This window comes from Montipora foliosa, chromosome 3, assembly GCF_036669935.1.
Source record: "Montipora foliosa isolate CH-2021 chromosome 3, ASM3666993v2, whole genome shotgun sequence".
Lineage (NCBI taxonomy): Eukaryota > Metazoa > Cnidaria > Anthozoa > Scleractinia > Acroporidae > Montipora > Montipora foliosa.
Genome location: NC_090871.1, coordinates 3,878,835 through 3,903,834, shown reverse-complemented (window position 1 = coordinate 3,903,834; position 25,000 = coordinate 3,878,835). Strand labels below are relative to the sequence as shown.

At 40.3% G+C, this 25,000-nt stretch overlaps 3 protein-coding genes across 3 annotated transcripts in view; 1 reads left to right on the top strand and 2 right to left on the bottom strand.

Annotated features, from left to right (window-relative positions):
* Positions 1-624, bottom strand: part of LOC137995164 (uncharacterized) — a 42,674-nt gene extending 42,050 nt beyond the window's left edge. Inside the window, exon 1 of the mRNA XM_068840740.1 lies at positions 432-624. The gene's annotated coding sequence lies outside the window, so the exon portion shown is untranslated. The remainder of the gene's footprint in view (positions 1-431) is intronic.
* Positions 625-2,941: 2,317 nt separating this feature from the next.
* LOC137996508 (guided entry of tail-anchored proteins factor 1-like) lies at positions 2,942-10,182 on the top strand. Its single transcript, XM_068841946.1, has 6 exons — positions 2,942-3,043; positions 5,033-5,128; positions 5,196-5,265; positions 5,628-5,695; positions 6,409-6,523; positions 8,447-10,182. The coding sequence occupies exons 1-6, from the start codon at positions 2,957-2,959 to the stop codon at positions 8,509-8,511; spliced, it is 501 nt and encodes a 166-aa protein (XP_068698047.1). The 5' UTR covers positions 2,942-2,956; the 3' UTR covers positions 8,512-10,182.
* A 131-nt stretch (positions 10,183-10,313) lies between these two features.
* LOC137996509 (calponin homology domain-containing protein DDB_G0272472-like) lies at positions 10,314-24,562 on the bottom strand. Its single transcript, XM_068841947.1, has 4 exons — positions 22,550-24,562; positions 15,270-15,775; positions 14,268-14,405; positions 10,314-13,368 (listed from the first exon to the last, which is right to left on the bottom strand). Exons 1-4 carry the CDS (start codon positions 24,444-24,446, stop codon positions 11,785-11,787), a joined length of 4,125 nt encoding a protein of 1,374 aa, XP_068698048.1. The 5' UTR covers positions 24,447-24,562; the 3' UTR covers positions 10,314-11,784.
* Between the last annotated feature and the right edge of the window lie 438 nt (positions 24,563-25,000).

Genomic DNA, 25,000 nt, shown 5'->3' with positions numbered 1-25,000 from the left:
TTCAGTTTATTGCCGCTGTTGGTAGAGCATTGCACCGGAATCGCAGAGGTCATTGGTTCGAATTCCCTTGAAGACACCTGAATTTTTCCGTTGTCTATAAGAGACAATTGCTTAAATTGTCTTGATAAGTGAGAGCATCACTTCAATCTTTCGTTTATAATCCGCTCTTCAAATAAACATTTCTTTCCTTCATAAGTTTTAGTACAATTAAGAAAACTGATAATCGCGCCCTATTTGAAACCTTAGCGGACGGGAATCCTACCAGACAAGCCTCCCTTCGACCTGTATTTGGTAGATACTTAAAGAGGACTTAAATAATTAATGTTTGTGAAGTTCTCAGTTATAACGCAAGAGCATGTCAGCATAAGCAGTTTTCAACTTCATAGTGAAAGCCCTTCCAATTAAAGTTAATTTGTAAAGCATATTCCTACCTGAATTCTCTGAATAGCTCGCCTGCTGTAAGTTGATCAAAATGAAGAGCGACAATGAGTTCTGTATTCAGTGTGGTTAAGGTATACAGAGTGTAGTGCCTGCCATTTTCAAGACTGGTGTTTGACTCTGGCTCGATCGTTTGAGGGCAAATACTAAATAACTGAGGAATTGTTGTGGCAACTCATCTTGTGCACCGAGCTCATTCGGGGCACATTTGATTGACATAAATGACATAATACTGACTCACAAATCTCGCGCTACGCTTTCATAATCTAACCTGTCATAGTGAATGTTTATTTGAGCCTTAATTAAAAATTTTTAAAGATCTGCCGGATTGGTTGAAAATGTTCACATAATTACTTGTAACTGGTAAATGTTGGCACTACAGCTGCCCCTGCAGCTAAGAGTTATTCAATTCAGAGCCTTATTCGTGTTCCGTGCATTAATTCAGTAGTAAAAGGTGCTTTTACGATACTGCTCTTAAGGGATCAACTTGTGAAATTGATTATCTTAAGTTAATTTAAGTTTAAGCTTCTCAGCTACGCCTGTCCGAATAATAATGTTTTAAGTAAAATACTTCACACTACAGCTAAATGCTCTAATTTCAGCCATTAAGACATTGATGCATATAGTCGTCACTCAGTCCTATAGAAATTGCCTCCCATTATTCTTATTATACAAAAACAGACATTTGACAGTAGATTTTAAAAATCGCTCGCTCTGCATGACGAGGAAAATAAGAGCTTCGGGCAGAAGTGAAACATTTCATTTGTTCCACTCTGAATATTTATATTCTCACACTTACGAAAGTCAAACTTTGCGTGCTTTTACGTCATCAATACGCAAGGTTTGTTTGGGGTGTGAATGAACAATTATTCCATGAGCGCGCGTTGGATATGAGATGGTAAAGAGCTATAACCAGTCTCATATCCAACAAGCGCGAATGGAATAATTGTTTTTTTTAAATTCCTTAAACTCCAAAAGTTTGGAAGTACAAAATACGAGCAAAAAAAGGCGAGAAAATCCTAGCGAAATGGAAAAGACTTGATGAAGATGCGATATTGTGTAATACCTGGTGGTCAGATAGACGCAGGCTCATAACAAACGTCGGAATTGATCAGAACGTTCCACAAAACGTTTTTATTTTCTATTTTTTGCTTTTATATTCAGAGAGAACTTTCGCTTTCCTGTGAAAATATTTTTAGCTTAGCAACGCTTAGCGCACTCATTTGCCATGTAAGGTCAAACTAAGGTATATGAGCTGATATTATAAACCGAGATTGAGTAAGCCAATCAGAGCAAGGGAAATGCATTAATTAACCGAGGCTGAGAATTAAATAATGATATTTACCTCTTGCAAGCCCAGTCTTGACAAATCGAAAATTTATCGATATCTGGTAGTAAATTATATCTTAACTATTATGTAGCTTTACTTTTTATACGTGCGCAATACAATGTTACGACCCTGGGGCGGGTGCAGGATTTGGTCAACGGGGCTCAGAGAATTGGGCGGACCCTTTCCGGGGTAGTCTGGGGATAAGAGATTTTGAAAAAGATAAACGTATATTTCTATGTTTCTTGTGCAATTTCAAACAAGGACTGTGTTAATGTAAGTGTAGGTGCTTCAGCCTTCATCAGTTTAAGCAACAGCCGAAACGTCTTGCACGAAACATCAAAAAACTAGTCAGTGTCAAACCATTATCTTACCAATACACAATTGATTGGGCTTCAAAAACCAATCGTTGACAGAAATAAAATTTTATGTTGGCGGCTGGTTTGAGTAGAGCAATCTACTCTTGTCATTGTGAAAATGAATTTTAATATTAAGTTTGAAATAAAGTGTCTTTAATTACTTCAGTTTACGGAAAAAAAGTAGCCGGCTTCTGTGAGAGAAGGGTCACTCGCCTACCCTAGCTACCCTAGGCAAGCCAACTTTTCTTACATTTGCTTATAACACGCTGCGAACCGTTTATATGAGAAAAAGAGTTGGCTCGGCCAGAAGGTTGACACACCTAGCCGGGTCAACTCGGTCAAGGCAAGATAACGAGAGCATGCGCGAGTGCTGTCTTCCAGTCTCCTGATATGATCGAAATTGAAGTGGCAGCTCTTGACTCGGGCGAAAGGGTAAGTTTTTTCTCATATATACACTCGCTAAAGTTGACTCGGCTGAGAGGATGACCCTCTTACCCGGGACAACTTTACTTCATATAAACAGGGTCTTATTCACGCTTGCATATAGATGGCTTTCACCTCAGTGGAGTTATAGCAGCAATGTTGGTGCACAGAACAATAAGAAAAAAGTCTTCTAGGATTTTGACTCTATTGTAATGCAAAACATGAGCCATAATTTGCTGGTGTTTTGTGCACGAACATGGCCGTCTCATCACGTGATTGAAAACCATCTGTACTTAATGTACTCCATGAACTTCTTCTGCTAAGGAAGGAGTTTGCAGGCCTGAAAAACTCTTGTCCGCGAAGAGCCTGGGTATCGCAGAGACCGCAGAGACTGGTAAGGACCATCAAAATGGCGGCCTCGTTGTTGTTGTTTGTATTTATCTACGTTTTTCTCATGCGGATTGTATATAAACTGTCTAGAGTACTGGCCGACTGGGTAAGAACTGTTGTTTTTCTTATTCGTTCATGGTTACGCTTTCTGAAAGTTTATCCCGTTTCGGTGTTAAACCACCGAACATGCGACATGCGAATTCCGAGACTTTTAAGTGGTAATAATTTTCACTTCTTCTCCGTCTGAGAATTTGGTTACCGACTGCAGGAAAATGGTTGCTAAGCTAGGGTTGCCCAATCTCTTACAAAGGGGGTATTAACATGAGACCGGGACGAACTCGTTGATGGTCCACCGCGCACCGGTGGCTCAGTTGCTTGAGCACCGGGTTGCCATGCGGGAGGTCGTGAGTTTGACTCCGGCCGGACCAACACTCTGACGAGAAAGTGCGGCCTTTGTAATTACATCCGCAAATGGCTAAGACTTTTAAGTCTTCTCGGATAGACTATAAACCGTAGACCCCGTCTCACAAATATCTTTCATGTTCATTAGTTCCCTCTGGGACGTTAAAAAACGCACACACTATTCGAAAAGAGTAGGGGATGAAGTTCCCGGTGTTGTGGCATCCTCTGTGAGTATATGGGTGGGTGGGTATAGCAGGTCCACATCAGCTGAATAGCTGCCAAAACTTCAACCTGCTCAAACAAATAAATAACAAACAAACAAACATACTTTATCTTGGTTGTGCGGAGACGAGAAACTCTCGCACCGGTCTGAGTTGGTACCGTTCTCATGTAAATAGCGACCTTTAGATTGAATTACGCGTACGCACATCTCGAAATTTTCCGTTCTTTAAACCTAATGCACATGCTCAGTACAGAAAACTCGTAGTTGTTCTCGTGCTCCAATCCGAAAGTCGCTAATGACAACAAAAACTCAGACAGGTCCAGAAATTTTAAGCCTGTATCTTTTTGGTTCAGCCGTATATTTATTAGACAAACACATGCTTTCGTCCCAAAACCAGGTACCAAGCATTTCCTCCCAGTTTGATGTAAAGGGCTGCAAAAATTTAATACGGGTCTATTACTTCTGAGTTCATCCCAGTCCCCTTACTTGAGCTTGAGGTCATTACTGTAAGTTGTGGAGTGAACTGAGTCTTTTCTGTTGATTTATGGCCCAAGCATGAAATAAATCAATAGGGAAAAAAAGTGGAGCTATGTCTTTCAATAAGGACCAAGAAAACAACTTTAGTTAAATCAGGCGCATGGGAAAGGATGCTCTTTGAGGTCAAACAGAAGGTTCAGCTGCTACAAATAATTGGCATTTCATTTACCAGTTTGCACTTGGACTCCTTCAATGGGACTACTGTCTGTTGCTGTGGTCTCATCAATAAGTAGTCCATTCAGGAGATTACGCCAATCCAACCACATTGCATCAAAGTCCGAAAAACAAATCAATCCTGTATTTACCAGTTTGCACTTGGACTCCTTCAATTTGACTACTCCTGTTATGTGGTCTCATTGATCAGTAGTCCATTCAGGAGATTACACCAAGCCAACCACATTGCTGAAGAAAGGCCAGACCACAACACCCGGAACCTGAGTGCCCTGCTCTTTTCGAGTCATATCATATCATATCATATATCTTTATTTACCCTCGGATTTTTAGAGTAGCTTGGTGTAGCTAATATCTCCGAGCATTTACCCTCCCAAACATGATACACCACAGAAGACAGACCACAACACCGGGAACTTCATGCCCTACTCTTTGCGACAAGTGTGCGGGTTCTTTTACGTCCCACAGGATTATGAGCATTGAAGGGTTGTGAGACGGGATCTTGAAGGGTTGTGTGTGGGATCTTTAACATCCCACAGAGTTTTTGAACAAGGGTTAAAAGACAGGATGTATGGTTTATAGTCCTTGTCTGAGGAGACTTAAAAGTCTAACCATTTGCAGAAGTAATTACAGAGACAGCACTTTCTCCTTAGTAATTTAATTATTATTTGTCTTACCAATTATTAGTATATTATATCTGTAGAACTTTTATTTTCAGGCTAACAGTCAGTGAGCTCACTTTGTTTATTTTCCTTTTATAAGTTGGCTGGTTTCCTCACTGCAGCTGACAGGAGAGAAATGGAGATCAAAGATGTGATCATTGTGTTGAAAAATGATCAGTCAAAGATTAGGCCACAGGTACAAATGTTTTAGCTTATTTTTCCCTTTAAAGCATTTTCTTTTTAATGTTGTCTTTCTTTTAAAGGACGAATTTGCCAAATATATGCGACTTGACAGAAAAATAAATCAGCTAACAGAAGACCTCTCAAGACTAGGTATTGTAGTGAAAAAAATACTTTTATTGATAACACGTCAAAAATTTATAAATGTTTCATAGTTATTCGGGAGGTATAAAAATGTAAAGCAACTTTTATTTTTCTTAAAAGATTCCAAACTTGTTTAACGATTTTAGTTCAGAAGGAACTACTGACCCTGAAAGAGATTGCAATTGTACACAATAATTATTATTACCAGACATATATTTTCCCTTTCTAATGGGCAGTATTTTCCCAGTCTTCAAGGTTTAGGGGAGAGGCTAGAAGGAGGTGCGAGGATTTAATTTCCTGCTCACTCAACTTACACTCTCAAAACTGTTGATAAAATAACGTGCTCAGCAGTGTTCGTTGTACATTTGCAGCCAAACAAACAAGTGACAAGTTAGCTTATACAAGAAGAATATTAGCATTAATTTGCTTTGGAATTCTGGTGAGTTTCGATTTAATCGTCCTCGAATAGGGAAAGGAAAGCAATGGTTTTTCACAAAAAAGAAACACTTAGTCCAGAAAATTAATGCGCTTAATTACATGCACGCCCAATTTTGACATCCAACACAAAGTGTCATTTTAAGTCTAAGCCTTTGCTACCTATTTCCAACAAGAAGGGAAGGGTAAAGGTTGGTGAATTTTTTAACACTTAAAGTAAATACGGCTGTTTATCATTATTTGAGGAGCAGCATTTTGAGGGGGGTGGGGGTGGGGGGGGGGGGGGACGACACTTTGACGTTACATGTAATTGTCTGTATTCTGAGACACAACTGATGTTGAAGTTGAGGAGAAGAGCAAGGGGACACTTCGTGATGCTTATCGAAATCTGCGTGCATCTTGTTAAGTGCATAATCTGGCATGTATGTGCCCAGAAAGGCAAAGGGGGGAAGTGGAAGGATTTCTGATCTTGCCCTGTTTTTCTTTTGCATTGAAATACCTCTGATACCATGTACAGTAAATATTTATGAGTTGCTGTAAATCTGCAATCATGTCTTTTTGATGGCCAACCACATGAAGTTAATTATGGTGAAGATTAACGGTGTCATATTTGAAATGAACCTGGCTTGTAACCATTCCTTACATGATAATAGATATTAATTAAAAGTATGAACGTTGGATTCTCCTTGTGAACCAATTCATTTATTTCTTTTTAAGGGGATTTGCCACCTTGTTTTTCTAATGAAATACAGGATGCAGCCAGTAGCAGTACTACCCGTGGAGTGGTTCTACCCCATCAATTCTATTTTAGCATTCCCTGCTGGAGTTGCTGGTAAGATCCTGGTTAAAGCCTTTGTGTGCTTGAATTTCCTGAATTATCGAATGATTAATCATAGGGTTAGGTCCATTTAGGTTTCAGCGTTTTTCCAGGGTTTTTGTTGACAAAAAACATGCACAGGTTAGTATAATAATAATTATTAAAAACTGAACTACGGATATCAGATTTCCAGCATTTTCATTGGCCGGCCGGACACAGACTATCAGTTCATATACCTAATATGGTCAAGGAACGCGTCAGCATTAAATTAAAGCGAGCTGAAAACATATTTGCAGCTCTGAGAAAAATGGCCGACAAAAGCCGTTTTGGACCGGAATTGTCGGAGGCAGAAGTCGTTGCTTTGGTCGACAATACATGGAAGATCGTAAATGGTTTGAACCCAGAAGTCATATCATAATTAAGTTCTTATGGTATCTACTGACGTTACACAAATCACTTGACTCTGAAGATGACTTCCGCTCAGGTTGTCAAAACGTCAGTCAATGTCATCTCAAACAGTCCTTCTCAGGACTACACTCACCCGGACGATCGTACTTTGCTTAATTATTATACATGGAAGAGTTGTTTATCGTCGAGTTTTTAATAAAACAATTATTCTGTTTGAGCTTGCTGAATATTTAGCAAATATTCTACGAGGGCACGCTTGATATAAAGTGATAGATAACGCGCCGAGTTGGTTATCATCATTTTATATCCAGTAAGCCCGAATAGAATAATTGTTTTATTAAAAACTCCAGGATCAACAACTCTTCCATGTTGATTTTATTTGGCTTTTGTCGGCCACTTTTTCTCAGAGCTGCAAAAAATGTTTTCAGCTCGCTTTATTGCTGACGCGTTCCTTGACCATATTTGGTACAGCAAGTATAATATGAACTGATAGCCTGTGTCGAGCGAGCCAATGAAAATGCTGGAAAACTGATATCCGTAGTTCAGTTTTTGATAACAAATGATCTATCACTTCATATTGAGCGCTTCCTTGTAGAATAATTGTTAATTATATTGACAGCTGTACAACTGATGTGAACCTGCTGTAATGTTATACTTATGCTCAAAGGCCAGACCACAACACCGTGGACTACATGATTGTCCCCTACTCTTCTCAAACAGTGTGTGGGTTCTTTATCGTTCCACAGAGTTATTTTTTAAAAGGTGTTATGAGACAGGGCATACTGTTTATTGTCCTCTATCTGAGAAGGCTTGAAAGTCTTATGATTTGCAGGTGGACTTACGAAGGAAGCACTTTCTTCTCAGTTATTTAAAGACGGCTGGGGTTCGAAGTTCAGTGGCAGCACCGAGTTCAGAGATCCCCACTTTGACCTTGTATGACTGAAGGAAGGGAAAATTTAAGTGTCTAGTCGTTCTAGTGTTGGAGCGCTAATTGGGGACTGTAAACTGAAATTAGCAATTAACAAAGAAGAGGGAAAACCGGAGTACGTGGATAAAAACCTCTCGGTGCAGAGAAGAGATTACTAACAAACTGAACCCACATAATTATGACGCCGATTCTGGGAATCGAACCCGGGCCACATTAGTGGGAGGCGAGTGCTCTCACCACTGCACCATCCCTGCACCCCAATACCTGCACCTCCTGAAATACCTCTTTGGGAGGCGAGTGCACTCACCACTGCACCATCCCTGTACCCCAATACCTGCACCCAAATACCTGCACCTCCTGAAATACCTCTGTGGGAGGCGAGTGCTCTCACCACTGCGCCATCCCTGCACCTCCTGAAATACCTGTTTGGGAGGCGAGTGCTCTCACCACTGCGCCATCCTTGCACCCCAATACCTGCACCTCCTGAAATACCTCTTTGGACTTTTATGTGGGTACTTCTTATTAGTAACTGTAGTTCAAAATGTTATTGTCGGTGCTCAGTCGCAATGCATGATTTTCATTACACGGTTTTGTTGCCACAGGTGCTATTGGTTTGCCATGTTGGATTGTTGCATCAAACAGCATTATCTCCAGGATGGTCCAGTAATGCGTAGTATTTCCTTCAGCTAGTGCATTGCGATACCAGTGGTGACAGGGCAATAAAATATGGCACTACAACTTCGCAGGAGAAAAAGAACAATTCTCACACGTCACCTTCAAGACGTCGCACTTAGAAACACCATTCTCAAAAACTTCAAACCTCTCAGCAGTGACCCCGAAACCAGCAAACTATTTCTCTCAGTTTTACCATTTGTATCATTCAAAGGCGACAAAAACATCGGTAACTTTTTAGTTAGAAGCGAACGATAATCTGACAGCCAACCAGGAACTTTCAAATGCACTCTCGCACGAATCAAGACTTAGTATCCTTTCACTCAAAACGAAGAACGAAGACCTCGAGACCGTTTTACGTACATCTCTTCAAATGACATTTATTGCATAACCTGTAGACCATGCAAAAAGATCTGCATTCGTGAAACTGGAAGAAAAGTAGCAGACCGTTTCCGCAAACAGGGACTAATTGCACGCCATTTCAATCTCTTCCCAACCAACCAACCAACGATAGCGACGACAATGAGGACGAGGAGGACGAGGACAGAGTGAGGAAAGAAGACATTTTTGATGCGCTCGAAGTGATGGGCCATATTCTGTATTTGATACAGGAACATTATCGACAAATGAGGGTCTTGGTTCAAAGCCCTAAAGAAGAATCTTCCAAAAGCGATTTGAAGCCTCGCGCGCGCAGAAATCCCCTCCGACATTCGACACCACGGCTGTTATTTTGTTGTTGTTGGAAAATGCAGTTTCGTAATAGAGGGAGGTGAAATGTATTGATCCAAGGGATCAAGTGAATTGCTTTTAGCCAGTGAAATCACCGCCTCGTAACTCTGTTGTTTTACTGCACCGAACTCCAATAACTCAATTTATTTTGACACGTTTGGCTACAATACCAATTAACAAAGATACTGAGAGGTGGATTTTGCAACTATCCCAATATCACCGAGATGTAAAAATTTCTTATTTAGGATCCTGTCATTCGCTTTTGTGTTCGTCATGTTAACCCTTAGCGAGATTTTAGGTTCGTGTGTTCTTAAGTTTGTTTTGCATCTGGAAGTCTATGTTTTTTTTTCAATTACAGCCTCTCCCTAGGGGTTATCGCGCATAGCTTTTATCCAATGAAATCCCCGCGTCCTAATTCTATTGAACATATTTCTGCACTTCCGGTATTCAAACTCATTTTAAAACTCGGTATACCTTTAGGTATCCCGAGTAACAAGCAGATGGTAGTTTCAAAAATACGTTAAACTAGAAAGCAGTTTTGAATTTTCAGCTTTTTTTCAGGAAAGAGCAACTGGTCTTGAACGGTATAATTTATGTAGACAGTACGTTTACGATGAGAGAACCCGCCGCTGTTAGGCTACATTTACACCGTACCGAACTTTCTCTCCACCAGTTGAAAATTCGTGCATTTGGGGGTTCCGTTCACACGGACCCACGCTGAACGTACCAAAATTTAAATGAATAAAGAGGATAGCTTCTAAAGAAACTGTGGTGCTGCGTCGGTGGGGAAGAAGTACAGGAAAATGTTGGGTTTTATCAACGGAGTTGATAATGTAAATTGACCACCGTACAGGGATTCTAAAAGCTGACGTTTCGAGCGTTAGCCCTTCTTTAGAACGAAATCGTTTTCTTATGAAAATTATACTGATTTTCATGAGTCTGCCCCCTCTTCAAAGCGAGTCTAAGTGCAAAGTTTTTTTCATGAAAATCAGTACTGCGTCGGTGGAGAAGAAGTACAGGAAAATGTTGGATTTTATCAACGGAGTTGGTAATGTAAATTGACCACCGTACAGGGATTCTAAAAGCTGACGTTTCGAGCGTTAGCCCTTCTTTAGAACGAATTCGTTTTCTTCTGAAAATTATACTGATTTTCATGAAAAAAAACTTTGCACTTAGACTCGCTTTGAAGAGGAGGCAGACATGAACTCAGAAATGGTCCATATATGTTTCAAAATAAGGGCAGTAGGTCTAACGAACATGAATATAAAAGAATGTAAAGTAGGTAGCCATTTTCCATACTTTTCCATACATCGTCTGATTGCAGTGAATATGAAAATAGTAACTGCGTTGTTAATCATCATTAATGGTATTTGAGAAAAACGATTGTGAAAAGTCCTTCAATACATACTTAATTGACCACTCCCCATAGGGGCTTTTCAGGGCCAGTGAAACACAACGAAACAATAGAACAGAACAACAACAACAGTTGGCTATTTACAAGTGCAGCTGGGAAGTTGAAGCAGGGATTACCAGAGCGTATCTGCGGATCCCAAGGCAAGCGCCCTAACCACTGGGCCACTCTGCCTTCCTTTTACCGTCGAAAACAGGCGTGTTCATAGTCCAAACGTACCACTAAGAACAGACAGAATATCCGCATTGCCGTATTTTCATTACTGTAATCCTGTATGGGGCAATATTAGAAAGGGATTATCTGATAAACTCCAAAAACCAATACCTTTCTGGTTATGATAATTGATCAAATGATCTACTAGTTTAACTTCATTTGGCTTGGCGAAGACTAAAGCAGCTGGCTGTTGTGATGTACAACGTCTATAAGAATCTTTCTCCACTGTACTTGCGTCTGATTTTTACTGGTGTGTCAAATATACATTACTATCAGATTTCAGAAACTCCCAGTCGCAATGTTATATGCCCAGACCAAGAAATGAGTCTCCTAAAAGGGAGCGTTTACAATTAGAGATCTGGGGCCTGTTTTTCGAAAGTCCCGATAACTTAAGCCATTTACGAAACTGCCATCCTCTCGTTTTGATAAGCTGGTCTTTTAACGTGTTTTGAAGATAACAAAAAGCGAAATGATTGTGAAGTTTGGTTCATTAAAATACAGAGAGAATTGTGACACCCGGAAAAAGCCCGACAAGTTGCGGGACTTTCGAGAAACGGGCCCTTGTCCAATGCAAAAAGAACATGGAAGTACACTATGGTGCGAATAAATACCTCTTACACAGTTGGCGGGCCAAAAGCTATTTATAACGCAGTTTAGTGGGCCATATTGAGAAATATGATATTGATTAGTCATAGCAAGAGTGCAATCTAAAAGATGTACTAAGAAACAGTACCCCACCACACAGCCAAAAAGGAGTCCAAAAACGTTGTCTGAAATCATTTAATTACCGAGATGCAGCGTCAGTTACATAGAAATTTCAATCAGGGTGTTTAGATTTTGAAGAGTTAAAACAAACTCATCCCTTAATTAAATGCATTCATGGTACTAATTTTGAAATTTCGAAAGTGATCACTATTAAAGAATTACTTCCTCGATTTCGTCGTCAATGTCGTCCAGGGCATTGTCAACTACAGGGATGTTTTTCTCTGCGCTTTTTCCAATACTTTGCAAATTTCTTCTCCGAGGAAGTAACGAATCATCCTGTTCCTTATTGCTACTAGTCCTCCGTGCAACATCCACCTTGTTTTCCCACGGGTAAGAAGATTTGTTGTTAGCGGTAAATGATTTGTCCCCGAATAGCAGCGGGGACACGGTCGCTTTTACTTCGTTTGTTAACAGTTCGTCACCAAACACTGTGTTTCCCTTCCCCGGAAATTCCCGCGGTCTCCGACCTCTGGCTATGCCACTTCCTTCACCGAAAATGTCACTTGTTGGCAAAGTAGCAGATGCCTTACTTGACGCAGCGCCAAATGTAGGCTTATACTCTCCAGAAATAGAACCATTTTGATCCTTTTGCGTCGTAAATTTATTTCCACTTCCAAAATCAAGTCCGCTGCTTTTACGAGTAACATCTTTTTTTGCACCAAACGAAGGATTGTATCCACCGAATGACAGTTCATCTTTATTTTTGCTATCAGCTCTCTTGGCAGCAGCTCTTCTCCCAAGCGTTGGTTTATAACCACCAAAGCTAAGATCATCAGACGTCGAGTCTGCCGCCGCTTCTTTGACGTTCTCCAGTGACGCATGCGCAGGGAGCCCATGATGAAGATTCTCCACAGTTTGCTTGAAGTCGTATGAATACCCGCTCTGTTTCGAGCGCGCGCTTGATCTCTTTTTATCGCTACCCGCATCCGAGATGATATCGTCTTCGGAGAGTGAAGTCTCAGTAGGTTTTGCTTGTTGTGATTCCTTTTTGGCCAACGTTTCGCTCTGAAGAAATATCGGAAGCTTTTTAGGTTTATTTTCGACAGCAATTGGATCTACCGCTGTAGTTCCCGTTGTTTTTTCATCGTTTGTTTTTTCGTTCCCTGCATCAATCGCACGCATACGCGCCAGCAACAAGTCTTTCTTTCGCCGAGTCTCTGCTTCTTCTTCAAGCCGCTGTTTATCTTCGTCTTCTTTCCGTTTCCGTTCGCGTTCCTGCTCTTCGCGTAGCTTCCTTAGTTCTTCTTCCTCGTTCTTCCTTCTTTCATCCTCTTCCTTCTCTCTTCGTTTCTCTTCTTCTTCTTTCCTTTTCCTGTCTTCTTCCTCAGCGCGTCTTTTCCTTTCCTCCTCCTCAAGCTTTCTCCGTTCCTCCGCTTCATTTCGAAGCCTTGCTTCCTCGTTCTTATCGCGTCTATCAGCGTCGAATACAGAGGGTGTAATCGCATCAGCCGCAGCAAGCTTTTCAGATCTCGTATCAGAAACAACTGTCGTATGAACGCTCTCTTTTCCTTCCTCCGTTATCACCGAGCCTGAATCACTCAGAGCGTTTGTGAGAAATACGTTTGGATGCTTTTCTTTCCCATCCGGGAGTTTTTCAGCGCGAAGAACTGGAGTTGTTAAGGCTGGGTCGTGAGAAATAGCTGCAGTAAGGGCAGGAAAAGTTACAGCTTTCTTTTTCTTTTGAATGATATGTTGATGATAAATATTTTTTTCGTCCAATTCTCTTTCTTTTTCCTGCAAAATGGAATGAAGAGGACTAAGCCAAGTAACCCAATAAAGGTTTCACCTAATATTGAGACTACGCCAGGTGTATGCATGGCAAACAGGAACGGCGAACTTAGTGACCAATTAGTGAGAGCATACAAGAGCCTAGTCTAGGTAACGACATTTTTCACAGATCAAGCTATTTTTAGGTGAGTTCATAAATACGATTTGGCGTTCACGAGTGACAACTGATTTTCAATCCCAAGGTTAAGACTTGTGATTAGCTGGAAAGGTCTGGTCGCGAGGGAAAATCAATTTAAAAATAACTCGGTCTGTGAAAACGCCGTTCCACTAAAACAATGAAGTTGCTCGTCGCCATGGGCTCCAGGGGAGTTTGAGTAAAAAGACCACACCAACACCGCCTATAATTACCAACAGTAGATAATTTTACGGGGGAAAAGCTCCTTAAGGAGCTCCATCACTTCAGACGAGTTAACTGTCTTCCGCTCGCATTTTGCTTTTGGTTTCAACACGTCCAAAATGTAGAGAGAATTAAATCTAGAAAATTACAGTACGACTACACATACTTGTTATTAGTCGCATGATCGTTTCGTGAGCGTCTTCAAATCAAACGTGTCAAGCGATTACTGACTTCGGAGAGGAATACGTAAAGACGTCGGTGTCCTCGTAGATGTTAAGTTTTTCTATTTAAAAAACTCGTTTCAATTAAAAACGTTTTTTTCCAATGCTGATCTAGAAGCTAGACTTCTCGACCAGAATAATGGGAACTAAATAAAATGAATTAAACCGTCCAAAACGTTCATTACTAATAGCTTTTTACAATTGGGACTGTCCTTACTGAGTATGTAGCTTCCAGGTGTCTTATTTGCAGGCAATGCTATGAGTCGGAAGTCAGACAATTTCTTTACCTGAAGTCTTTCGCGAAGAGATCTAAAATCTTCCTGCACCCTCTTAAGTTCCTCCTTTGCTTGCCTGTAGCGGTCTTTTTGTTCTTTGATATCTCGTTGTCTCATTTTATCCTTGAGCGTTAAAGTCTTTTCAAGATCCTAAAAGGTATGACAAACATGCAGTCGAGTTGAATGTTATATACACTGGTTATCCATATGGAACGACTGAGCACAGCTGCCAAGTTAACAAGATGCAAATCAATTACAATGGAGAGTTTCCTAAATTTTCAGACCGGTGTTCAATATCAACAAGCTGTGTGACTACCTTGTGCAGCATAAGTATTTTTTTTTTTTAATTTCACATCTGACGTTTCATTGAATTTGTGAACAGTGTTGGTTGCTGGTATTTTATTATTTCATACAACCAGAGATGTACCGTATTTACTCGATTAAACGCAGCCCTCGATTAAACGCCGCAGATGGAAGGAAAAGTATCTATAAACCCCGCCCTTGAATAAACGCGGCACCCAATCAGAAGAATGGCGTTTATTCGGGGACTGTAAAGAAAAAAACAATTACACGTCACAACTTGGTAATCTAAACCAGCCTTGGAAATTTATGTTAATGTATGAAGAAGTTTTTAAGTTCGAAGTCGCCATACTTTGCAGCTCTTTCTTCAGAATTTTCGCAATGTGCAGTTACGTTGTTAAGGCCAAGAACTATGCCAGTGTAACAAGGCCGACCTTTCACTGGACTTTCAACATGTTTCTGTTTTAAACAATACTTACAAACGATCTACCTTTCCGATAATTGTTGTCAATTATTAAAGAAAAATGATCTTTAAATGAACGCCGCCTTCGAATAATCGCCGCATCGGAGACGCTCACAATTCAATAAGTGCCGCGGCGCTTAATCGAGTAAATACGGTACTCCTTATTTTTTTCATCGTTTTGAAATCTCACATAATGTCCTGGCTGGAGAGACAAGGTTAAAATGAAGCCTAAGCTGAGGTGGTTTACTCACCAAAATTTTCTTATCTTTTAATGCAATTTCATTTTCAACATTCTGCAACTTTTTAGCCAATGAAGCTCTTTCCTCTAATTTCTTGTTTTGAGAAAGTTCACGGTAGTTTTTAATTTTGTCTTGTAGTTTTTGAATCTCCTTATCTCGATCATGTGACTCCCTCTCTTTCTTGTGTAAGACATCCTGATTTCTCCGCAGCCGCTCTTTCAACGTCCTCATTTCAGCACTATGCCTCTGAAGCAATATCGGCACACTCGACTCCTCTTCATCAATTTTCTTAATTTCCTTTTCTTGTCGATGGCTTAGTCGCTTTAATGACTTGTTTTCAGACTTTAACTCATCAATTTCTTGCTGTAATTCTTCCACAATGTTGTGCAACCTAGAAACCTTGTTTCTGTTTGCTGATAAAACTCGCCGCATCATGGAACTCTGATCACTTCCAGTTGTTTTACTTGTCAGCTTTGACGCGGCGGAGTGACTTTTCTTGATCTTGGGTTTCGAAGGACCTACACGTTCAGCAACGCAAATAAAATGAAAAATGTATGTTGAGTACGACTTCCTGTACCTGGGGTAAATTAATACCGGTACATGCAAAAAGAATTATCACTTCATAAAAATCATTAGTTGTTGTCCTTCAGTAGCATATTGAGGTTAATGATTCCGAGTTCGAGTGAGGCCTAACACTACTGCGAAGTTTTTATACCCAATTACAGTATTCCATCAACCCTAGTATTGGAATTCCAATACTAGGGTTGATCTCTGATGGAATAATTGGGTATAAAAACTTCACAGTAGTGTTAGGCCTCAATCGAACTTGGAATCATTAACTTCATAAAAATATTGTCATTATTATTACTTTAGACCAGAGGGGGGTTTTAAAGCCTAAAAGAGATGCCCTCCCAGGAAGCCACAGTCAGGCATATGTGCTCACAAGGACAAGCAGATTGTAAAACGACCTTTTGCAGTTAAAACATCTGCATTGTCTCAACTCCCCACAATAAGCAAGGAAGAAACAGAGTCTAAAACATGAATACCAACAGATATGTCCAGAAATGCCCCTAATAGTCCACTTTCGATTTAAAATTCACTCCTTGAGGCTCTGGGCCTGGTTGTTCAAAAGCCGATTAACGCTAATCCCAGATTAAAAGTTAACCAAGGAGTTAATTTCTCTACTCCCAAATGCTGTTCATCGCTGACATTCTGCAAAACTTTACCTTAGAAGAAATCAATCTTGAAAAAACAAAAAATAAGAAAAAGAAACTTTCACCAAAAAGTTGAAAACATGAAACAAAAGTTTACGCTAATCCTGGATTAGCTTTCAAACAACCGGACCCTGAGGAATAAAATATAAGGATTTACATGGGTTTATTCCCCAGAGCCTCAAGATGGTGCCTTTTGTTTAGGATCAGATTTTAATATATATCGATAGTGGGCTATTACATGTAGATGCACACATATTTCAATATGTGTCACAAAGTGTCCCCTTCCTCTTTTCCTCAACAACATCACTATCGTCACTCTCGGAATACAGAAAATTAATGTCAAGAAGTGTCCGCCAAACGCTGCTGGCTTTACCCTAAAAATAACGCTTATTCGCTTTACCCTAACCGGACACATACTTCAAGTTGATATAAAAATTGGGCTGCATCAGTAATTATAGTTTATGGCCTTAAGCACCCACAAGTCTCATCATCCAAACTACAATCCTGGTCAAAACTGTTGGTACAATTCCCGCTTTCCCATCCCCCCCCCCCCCCCCTTCCCCATTACAAATTATTTTTATTTTTCATGATCTCCGAAATCAAGATCTGTTCATCGATCACTCACATATTTCAACATTGTCTAGGGGGAACGGGGGTGGGAAAAGGCAGCGAAAGAAGAACACATGACTTGTTGTTCACACAATGGAGGCATGTACAATAACTTCTCTACTTTTCGCCCAAAGTTTGACAAGTATCCCGGAGTCTTTTGACCTGGATTGTAGCAATCGGATGGTCAAAGGTTTGACACCAGCAACTTAGGAACACTCTGAGTTTTCCCAAGTCACCATCAAAAAAGGTATCTCTTCATAATTTTCATTCACCAGGGTTAATTATTAATATGTTGTATACTTCATCATCATCGTCACTATTATATCTGGCTGACACACACTATTTTACGTGCTTGGCTCTGACAGCTGCATGTACTTGATTTGCATAATACTCAGCTTTCTCTGTAAGTTGAAGCACTATCATTCTTTTTCAAAACTAAAGAAAAACAAATTTTTGCAACAAAATGTCACAAACTTGACCAGGAGTAACCTAGAAAGTGCCAATGAAAATCTACAGCATACAATAACTTAACAGTTTATTGATTTTGTAACTTCTTTGACAGAACAAAATAACAATCCAAATTACCATCCCATTAGCCAAGTTAATTGTGCAACATTTTGATATTAAAATGCTAATCACATACTGCAGTATAAATTACTGCAAAATACTAATCAAATACTGCAAAAATAATAAAAATTGATATTTTTTCAGTAAAATTATACAAATTGGAAGATCTTCATCCATAAACATTTAAAACTCTTTGCTGTGTTTAACATGTACAGCCTCTCATATCAGGTAGAGCTTGAGAAGAATGCAAGCAGGTTATTTGCACATTGTTACACACATGTAAACTGAAAATCAGTCAACAAATTTTGTTACATGTAGGTTTAAGTCACTCACAACAAAGTTACGTTACACTCACTGAGAAAGATATAAACTTCTGATGAGTTCGTTCCTTGACTGTTTAAAAAGCAAATGAGCTCATGACAATGATTTAAGTTTCACAATGTTTCCAATCAATCAGACGTTGGAGAAAACAACTTCTACAATGCTTGCTCGAACATTTCACTTCATTTAATACATATACATTAATTTGAACTCCCAAGTAACCAGACCAAAATTAATTACAATAGAAGTGTAACAAATCATTTATCAAAAAGAAACGGAACTCTGTCATCATAATAATTTACATGTAACTTGCATATTTCCCCACCAACAATCAAGTTACATTTCGATTGAGACAAAACCAATGCAAAACACAAAATGAGAATGGTATTCAAATGACATTGACATATATCGATCGACATCTTCACCACAGTCTATACACTTCATTTCGTAAGTTACAAGAAGCCCAAGAGGCCGTAGAACTGACATTTTGAATAAAAAATGAAGAAAGCTCTTGCGGCAACGATAAAGCATTTTGTGTGGAACTGATTGCAAGAACATGTAACAAGGATAGCAGCTGTTTATGATCGATCATACGCTTCAAAAAATCATATCTATACCAAAACTAATATCACGGGACTATATGATTGAGTAAAAGGTTACCTCGGTTTGGTCCATACGCACTCCTGTATGAAGCAAAGGAATCTCTCCTGGTAGATGCCTTTTTTGAGCGATAGTTTGGCGGCGAGTGCGTACGATCTTCTGACATTTGAGAATGCCTGGAACGCGAAGATCCAGAATATCTTCGGCTGCGTTCCTTTGATGCATCCGGGCTGTCGAAGTCCTCCTCGTAACTATCGTAGTCGTCAGAATATCGGCCAGACATTTCACGGTTCTCCTCTTCGTTTTTCTTTAGGAAACTTTTTTTCCTGGCAACAGAGATCACCGAAGTTTTCTTTGTTTTAGAAGTCACTCGATCAAACGACGATGTGAAATCAGCATCATTATTGAAAGATGAATTTAAACCGATATTTGACGGAAATGGTGGATTTTCAAATTCTAGAGTCATAACAGGCTCTAGATTTACTCGCCAAACGATTTCGTTCAATAATTTTTGATTGCAGACACCAAAACTTGCGCTATTCACAATGCACACCGCTTTTACTCAATCATGGCGGAGCAAATGTTGTGCTGTGCGTTACGTCACGTTGCCAAAACACCTTGTAGTCAAGGAAACAAGAACACTCCCCAGTCCTTTTCGGACAAGTAGCCTGGATGGTCACCACAGGTTTCCTACTCACTGTCATTGTTGGCAGGACCTCAGTATCTTGTTTAGGGAAATGTATTGTTGTGAGGGATTTGTACACTTCTCTTGTGCGTGATATTCTGCACTGTGATAGACCCTCTTGATTCTTCGAATTCTTTTAAGAGTTTTTGTTTAGTGATAGTGTAGAGAACTGCTTTATGCCTTAGGGTTTCGCTGACTTGCGATGGAAACTTGAAGAAAGGAAATGATTTAGCTCTTTTTCACCCGTTAGCCGCAGACACGGTGCACAATCATATCCTGTGAGTTTAAGTTGATTCACGGTAAACTAATGGAGACAGTAAGAAGAAAGGGTTGGGCGACTAGTAGTTTTGGTCAACTTAACTGACTGATGTGGTGCAAGTTTGTACATGCCAAGCGTTGTTTTTTCGGTTTAGAAATCAAATAAAAAACAAAACAGAAATGTCACAGACAGCGTTCTTCTGTCGGGATGAAGTCAAAGTGTGAGCCTAAAGTTAAAGTGTTTATCTTAAGAAAGGAAAGGAACTTTATCGTATAATTTCTTGTTCTTAGGCAATCGTAGCTTGATTAAGAAAATAACACAAACATCGGTGATAAACATTGTATTCCAACGCATTTTTTATATAGAACTTGAAAATGTATGTTGACTAGCATTCGAAACGTCAAGTTCTATATAAAAAACGCGTTGAAAGAAACTTTATTTAAGTGTCTAATCTTCTAGCGCTGTAGAGCACTAAATATAATCGGGGTCACTGTACGTAAATTGAAATTAACAAGTTAACGCAAATCAAATCAAATTTTGGTTTTTGAGGGGAGAGGAAAACCAGAGTACCCGGAGAAAAGCCTCTCGGTGCAGAGTAGAGAACCAACAAACTCAACCCACATATGACGCCGAGTCTGGGAATCGAACCCGGGCCACATTAGTGGGAGGCGAGTGCTCTCACCACTGCGCCATCCCTGATCAGGAGAGGCCACAGAATGTGCTCTTGCAATATGTGAAGTGTTGGGTGCGAAGTGCCAGTAAAAAGGGCGAGAGCGAACGTTTGTTTGAGAAAAAAACCTTGGTTAGAAACTGTTACATCGCAGTTTTGGTGTGTTTTTCGTGATCCTGGCTAATACTAAGAACAAGAAAGTTAAGTCCTCTGGCCCTGTGGATGTTTTATATCTGTGTTTCATGTTCTTTTTATTCAAAGTCTAACCATTTAGAAAAACGTTGAAAACATCTGAGACTGCGGAAGGAAACAGGAAGTTGATTTGATTTTGCGACTTTCCCCGATTGGACCCAGCCAGAGTTCGTCGTTCGGTAAATATTAATGCGTTTTCAATTTGGTGGGTGTCAATGCAATGTTCAGTTGAACGCATTCAATTAATAGAGGCCGCACCCAAACCAGGTAATCACATTGTCTCGGGTACGGTTAGATAAGTTATGCCGGCATAATTTCAAGCATAATACTATGGTGCGAGCATCGCGCATAATGCCAACATAATAGTCATGTTTAGGAGCAAAAAAGCTGATAAAAGTATCCTGCTAATCAAAACATCAAAATATTGCGTTTAAAAAATGTCCTGTCAATTCTTGGGTTTCACTCACGTCGCAGTCAACTGCCATGTTTTTCAACGAAAACAAAAAAAGACGTTAGCATAATAATAGCTTTCAATTCCCGGAGGATTGGATCGGGACACCAACATGGCCGCCATTTCATTGCTTGGGGACACCAATATGGCGGCCGTGACGTCATGTGAAATCCAAGAATAGGCTTTTTCGATATACATTGTATTAAAATTCAGCTTGAAAGAGAAGATAGAGGACAAAGACAAAGGAAAGTAGCTGATATACAAATATGTTTGACATTCATTCTAACGTGTTTCTATTGTTTTTGTCCTCAATGTGTCACTATCAAGCTGAATATTTGATCTTTGGAAAATGGCCTATTGTGGGCTTTGTGGCTGCTTTATGCACTTATTTGGCTTTGTTGAAGGCCTGGTTTTCTGTGAAGGCCTGGCTACCTTACCTCTTGCTGCTCCGGATGAGAGCATTCTTATAGGGAAGATATCTGTTTACAAACATTTTTTTTGTCATTCAAGTTTGCAAACCACAGAAACAAAAGAACCTTTGTTTTTTCAGCCAATGAGGCTCTGGTTGGTTCATTAATGACAATAGGTGACGTCAACGATATCTTCCCTATTTTAAAAACGTTGTTGTTATTTAAAAGGAGAAAATTAAAGAATATGTTAGCCCCTATTTTGCCTTTTGTTTGCGCAAAATGCACCCGGCATCTTTGAGCATAATGCTAGGGCACGAGCATTATGTCGAGCGTTTTAGGAGTGACGCTCAAAGGCTTGATGCTCAAAATTTCGAGCATAATTTATCAAACCCTAGTCTCGGGACAACTCTCGTCGCCTGAGCCCTGGATCTACCCAAGGCTCTGGGAAACCCTATGTAGGGGGCATGCGCCGTAGGGTTCTTATAGCCAAAAATTGACGATTTGAACCTTACGGCGCCTGCTCACTTCTCGTGCTAACATTGTTCTTCACGAAAACTAATGAGAAGGCACTTTGTTTCAGGGTATCCCAGAGCTCTCCTCTCCCTCAGTCAAGAGAAGAGCTTTGGGGTCGAGATTGGGTTGGTGTTATGGTGTGTCACCTACAATCTTGGACAGATTAAATGGAAAATTGAGACCACCCCTCCCCCCAAACTCAATGATGGGAAAATGGCGCGTTATGGCCTTCGCGCGGTTTCATCTTTGATTAAGGGGGAAGAAGGCATTTTTGTTCCATTCCATTCTGTCCAAGCTTGCAATCTTGGAGAGATTAAATGGAAAATTGAGACCCCCCCCCCCCCCCCCCCTTCCCCTCCCAAACTCAATGATGGGAAAATGGCGCGTTATGGCCTTCGCGCGGTTTCATCTTTGATTAAGGGGGAAGAAGGCATTTTTGTTCCATTCCATTCTGTCCAAGCTTGCAATCTTGGACAGATTAAATGGAAAATTGAGACCCCCCCCCCCTTCCAAACTCAATGATGGGAAAATGGCGATGTCATGGCGTTCGCGCGGCTTCATCTTTGATTACGGGGAAAGGGGGCATTTCTGTTCCATTTTTTCTGTCCAAGATTGTAGCAAGAGAAGCCGTCCCAAATATAGATGGTCTGACAAAGTACAACGCGGAAGAGAATATTTTAGTTGTAAGCTCCAAGTCATGGCTGCCGCTGCTTCTAAAAGTTACTGTGCCTTTTGTAAATCCTAGCATAGAATTATTTCTTTTTTATTCCTATATGAAAATAAATTCATTGCTTCACTTACCACGCTTTCTAACAGCAGCGAGATTTATACGTCTTTGTTCCAGGGAAACACTTTCTAGCAAAGCATTTCTGGTCGTCATTTTATCAACTAATGTTGTCTGTCTTGATGAAAAAAGGCTGCGTGGGGAGTATACAGTGCTAGCGGGCTTAGTTCCTGAGCCTGCGCTTAGATCAGATTCCACCGCGCTCCAATGACTGCTCCCTCTTCCGCTATTCTCGCTTTCCGGAGACCTAGGACTAGCTTCTTCTTCGTTGTCTCTGCTCTCTGTACAACGTCCGAAGACAGCCGAGTCATTAAGAGTCATTTTACTGATGTTTTCAGCCGTTTTAGAATCCTCAAATGAAACACGTTTTTTACTCGGTCTTTTTAATTTCCGACGGGCCATCCTGTTAATGTTTTGTTCTTCGTTCACTCCGTCCGAATCATCACTCATCGAAATTTGGCCCTTAACCATTTCCTTTTGAAAATCGACTTGGTCACTTTTCTTCGGTTTAGTTTTTGACAAATTATGGTATTTGAGCACTTTTGTAGTTGGAATGTTCTTCTTTACAATCTTTATCAAGTGCGTCTTTTTAGCATTCAGTTCTTTTCTAGTTTTTATTTTTCGTTTCTTCCCTTTTATTTTAATATCTTTATGAACAGGTGAACCACACTGTTCGCTGTCCGCTCTGTTGGTGACACTGTCCTCTTTTAATCTGACCCAATTCTTTATTGACACTTCGGAGCCCTCGTTGCTATCCAATGAAGTAAACTTATTTCGAGAACTACTGTCAAGCGAGCTTGCCTCTCTGTGATCAAATATTGTGCTTTCTACATCATCAAACTCGCTCATTACAACTGTAAGAGGTGAAGCAGATCGTCCACAGACATGTCTACTTTGCAGTGGAGATAAATTGCCGTCACTACAGCTGCTCAAAGTTTCCATTTTATTTTGGTCATTCTCCTTGAGAATAACTTCTTCGTTCAGTCTATTTTCAATATATTTCTCTTTGTCGTAAATTTCTTCGTCATGTCCATTTCTGAGCTCTCCGTTTTCGGCCTGATTCTCGTTATAATTTGGTGATTCATCGGGGCTACTCGGGGTTTCCGGACTTTCCCTATCATCATAAAGAGTGGGAATACTGCTCACACTGGCATTTAAACTGCTTGTGTAATGTGACAGCTCATCTTCACTTTTAGCCCAACTGTTTTCCCTTTCATCATCTTCTTCAGTTTCATCGTCATCGTCATCATCATCATCTTCGTCATCAGTTTCGTCAACCAATGGAGATGATGAACACGAAGAATCAGCTGAAGCCGCACTGGAATTTACATTCTGTAATTTCTTGTTATTATCGTAAGTCACATCACTGTCAGTATCTAGTGGGCTTGAAAAATCGGAATCCTCGTCGGAGTTCTCAGCATCGTCACTGCCTTCCTTTTCTTTCTTTTCAAGTTGGCCAGCGATTTCTCCATTAAAATCAAAATCAAACTTCAAAGTTTCTTCAGTGGATGGTTCATTGCCTTTTTGTTGTTCTATGGACTGGTCTTCACGAGTATTATCGTTCATTTTCAATCCATCGTTCCTCTCTCTTGAAGTTTTCAGAGAATAGTTTTTATCAGACTTGACATTCATCTCACCCAAAGTAACATTGGCACTCGTGTTGTTGGGTAAAATGAGATCGAAATAATCAATTCCCTGATCATCATCTTTTTTCTGGTCTCCCGCTGAAGACTCTAAAATATGTTCATCGTATTGCAACTCCACGCTTTGTCCGTCACCTACCGATCGCCAACTCGTCTGCCTCTCTATAAACCTTTTCGATGAAGTTTGTCTTGGGCTCGTTTCCGTTCGATGTTTCTTTAAATTTTCTTCCGTGAGAGGTGCCAGCTGTGATTGTCGCCGATTCAGCATCATGTAATATTTACCGCTTATCACGGTGTCTCAATGAAACAATCTGCTGCATGTCATTTCCACCTTGCTTGGAGGCTCTATTCGTTCGTCGCTGTTATTTCATCGAAACATCAACACCTTTGAATGTAGTGGGGCTGCATTGGTCCTGCAAAAGACGGTATAATATTGCTCGATGCTGAGGGATAGTTCGATCAATAAGGAACGAAAGGCAATGACAAAAAAGATGACCAAAACCGAACAGCCGGCAGTTGCGTTTTGCAACAGTCGCAGCGCGCGACCCTTCTTTCTACATTTCGAAACTGAACTCTGACGACAACAATGCAACAGAAAAATGCTCAATCGTGCGAAATGCATATCAGACAGCTGGCAAAGGTGAGCAAATTTCACACCCACGATAACTCAGAAGGTCGCAGGTCCCGGGGTAATTGGCTCCCGGCTGCACCGGGCAAAACTACTGCACTTATGGACGGGGGAAATCGTCGACCAGTTCCGTTTAAAAAAAAAGTGTTCTTGTTATTTGCGCCAAGATTACAATTGCAAATAATGCCCCAAATCAA

What these genes read in the sequence shown, in the direction of transcription:
- LOC137996508 (XM_068841946.1), top strand. Translation starts at nt 2,957, where the DNA reads ATGGCGGCCTCGTTGTTGTTGTTTGTATTTATCTACGTTTTTCTCATG. An exon ending in AGAAGACCTCTCAAGACTAG is followed by an intron (nt 5,266 to 5,627) that starts GTATTGTAGTGA and finishes GTACATTTGCAG; the next exon opens with CCAAACAAACAAGTGACAAG. An exon ending in ATTCCCTGCTGGAGTTGCTG is followed by an intron (nt 6,524 to 8,446) that starts GTAAGATCCTGG and finishes TTGTTGCCACAG; the next exon opens with GTGCTATTGGTTTGCCATGT.
- LOC137996509 (XM_068841947.1), bottom strand. Translation starts at nt 24,446, where the DNA reads ATGATGCTGAATCGGCGACAATCACAGCTGGCACCTCTCACGGAAGAA. An exon ending in TAAAAGATAAGAAAATTTTG is followed by an intron (nt 14,406 to 15,269) that starts GTGAGTAAACCA and finishes CATACCTTTTAG; the next exon opens with GATCTTGAAAAGACTTTAAC. An exon ending in CTCTTCGCGAAAGACTTCAG is followed by an intron (nt 13,369 to 14,267) that starts GTAAAGAAATTG and finishes TCCATTTTGCAG; the next exon opens with GAAAAAGAAAGAGAATTGGA.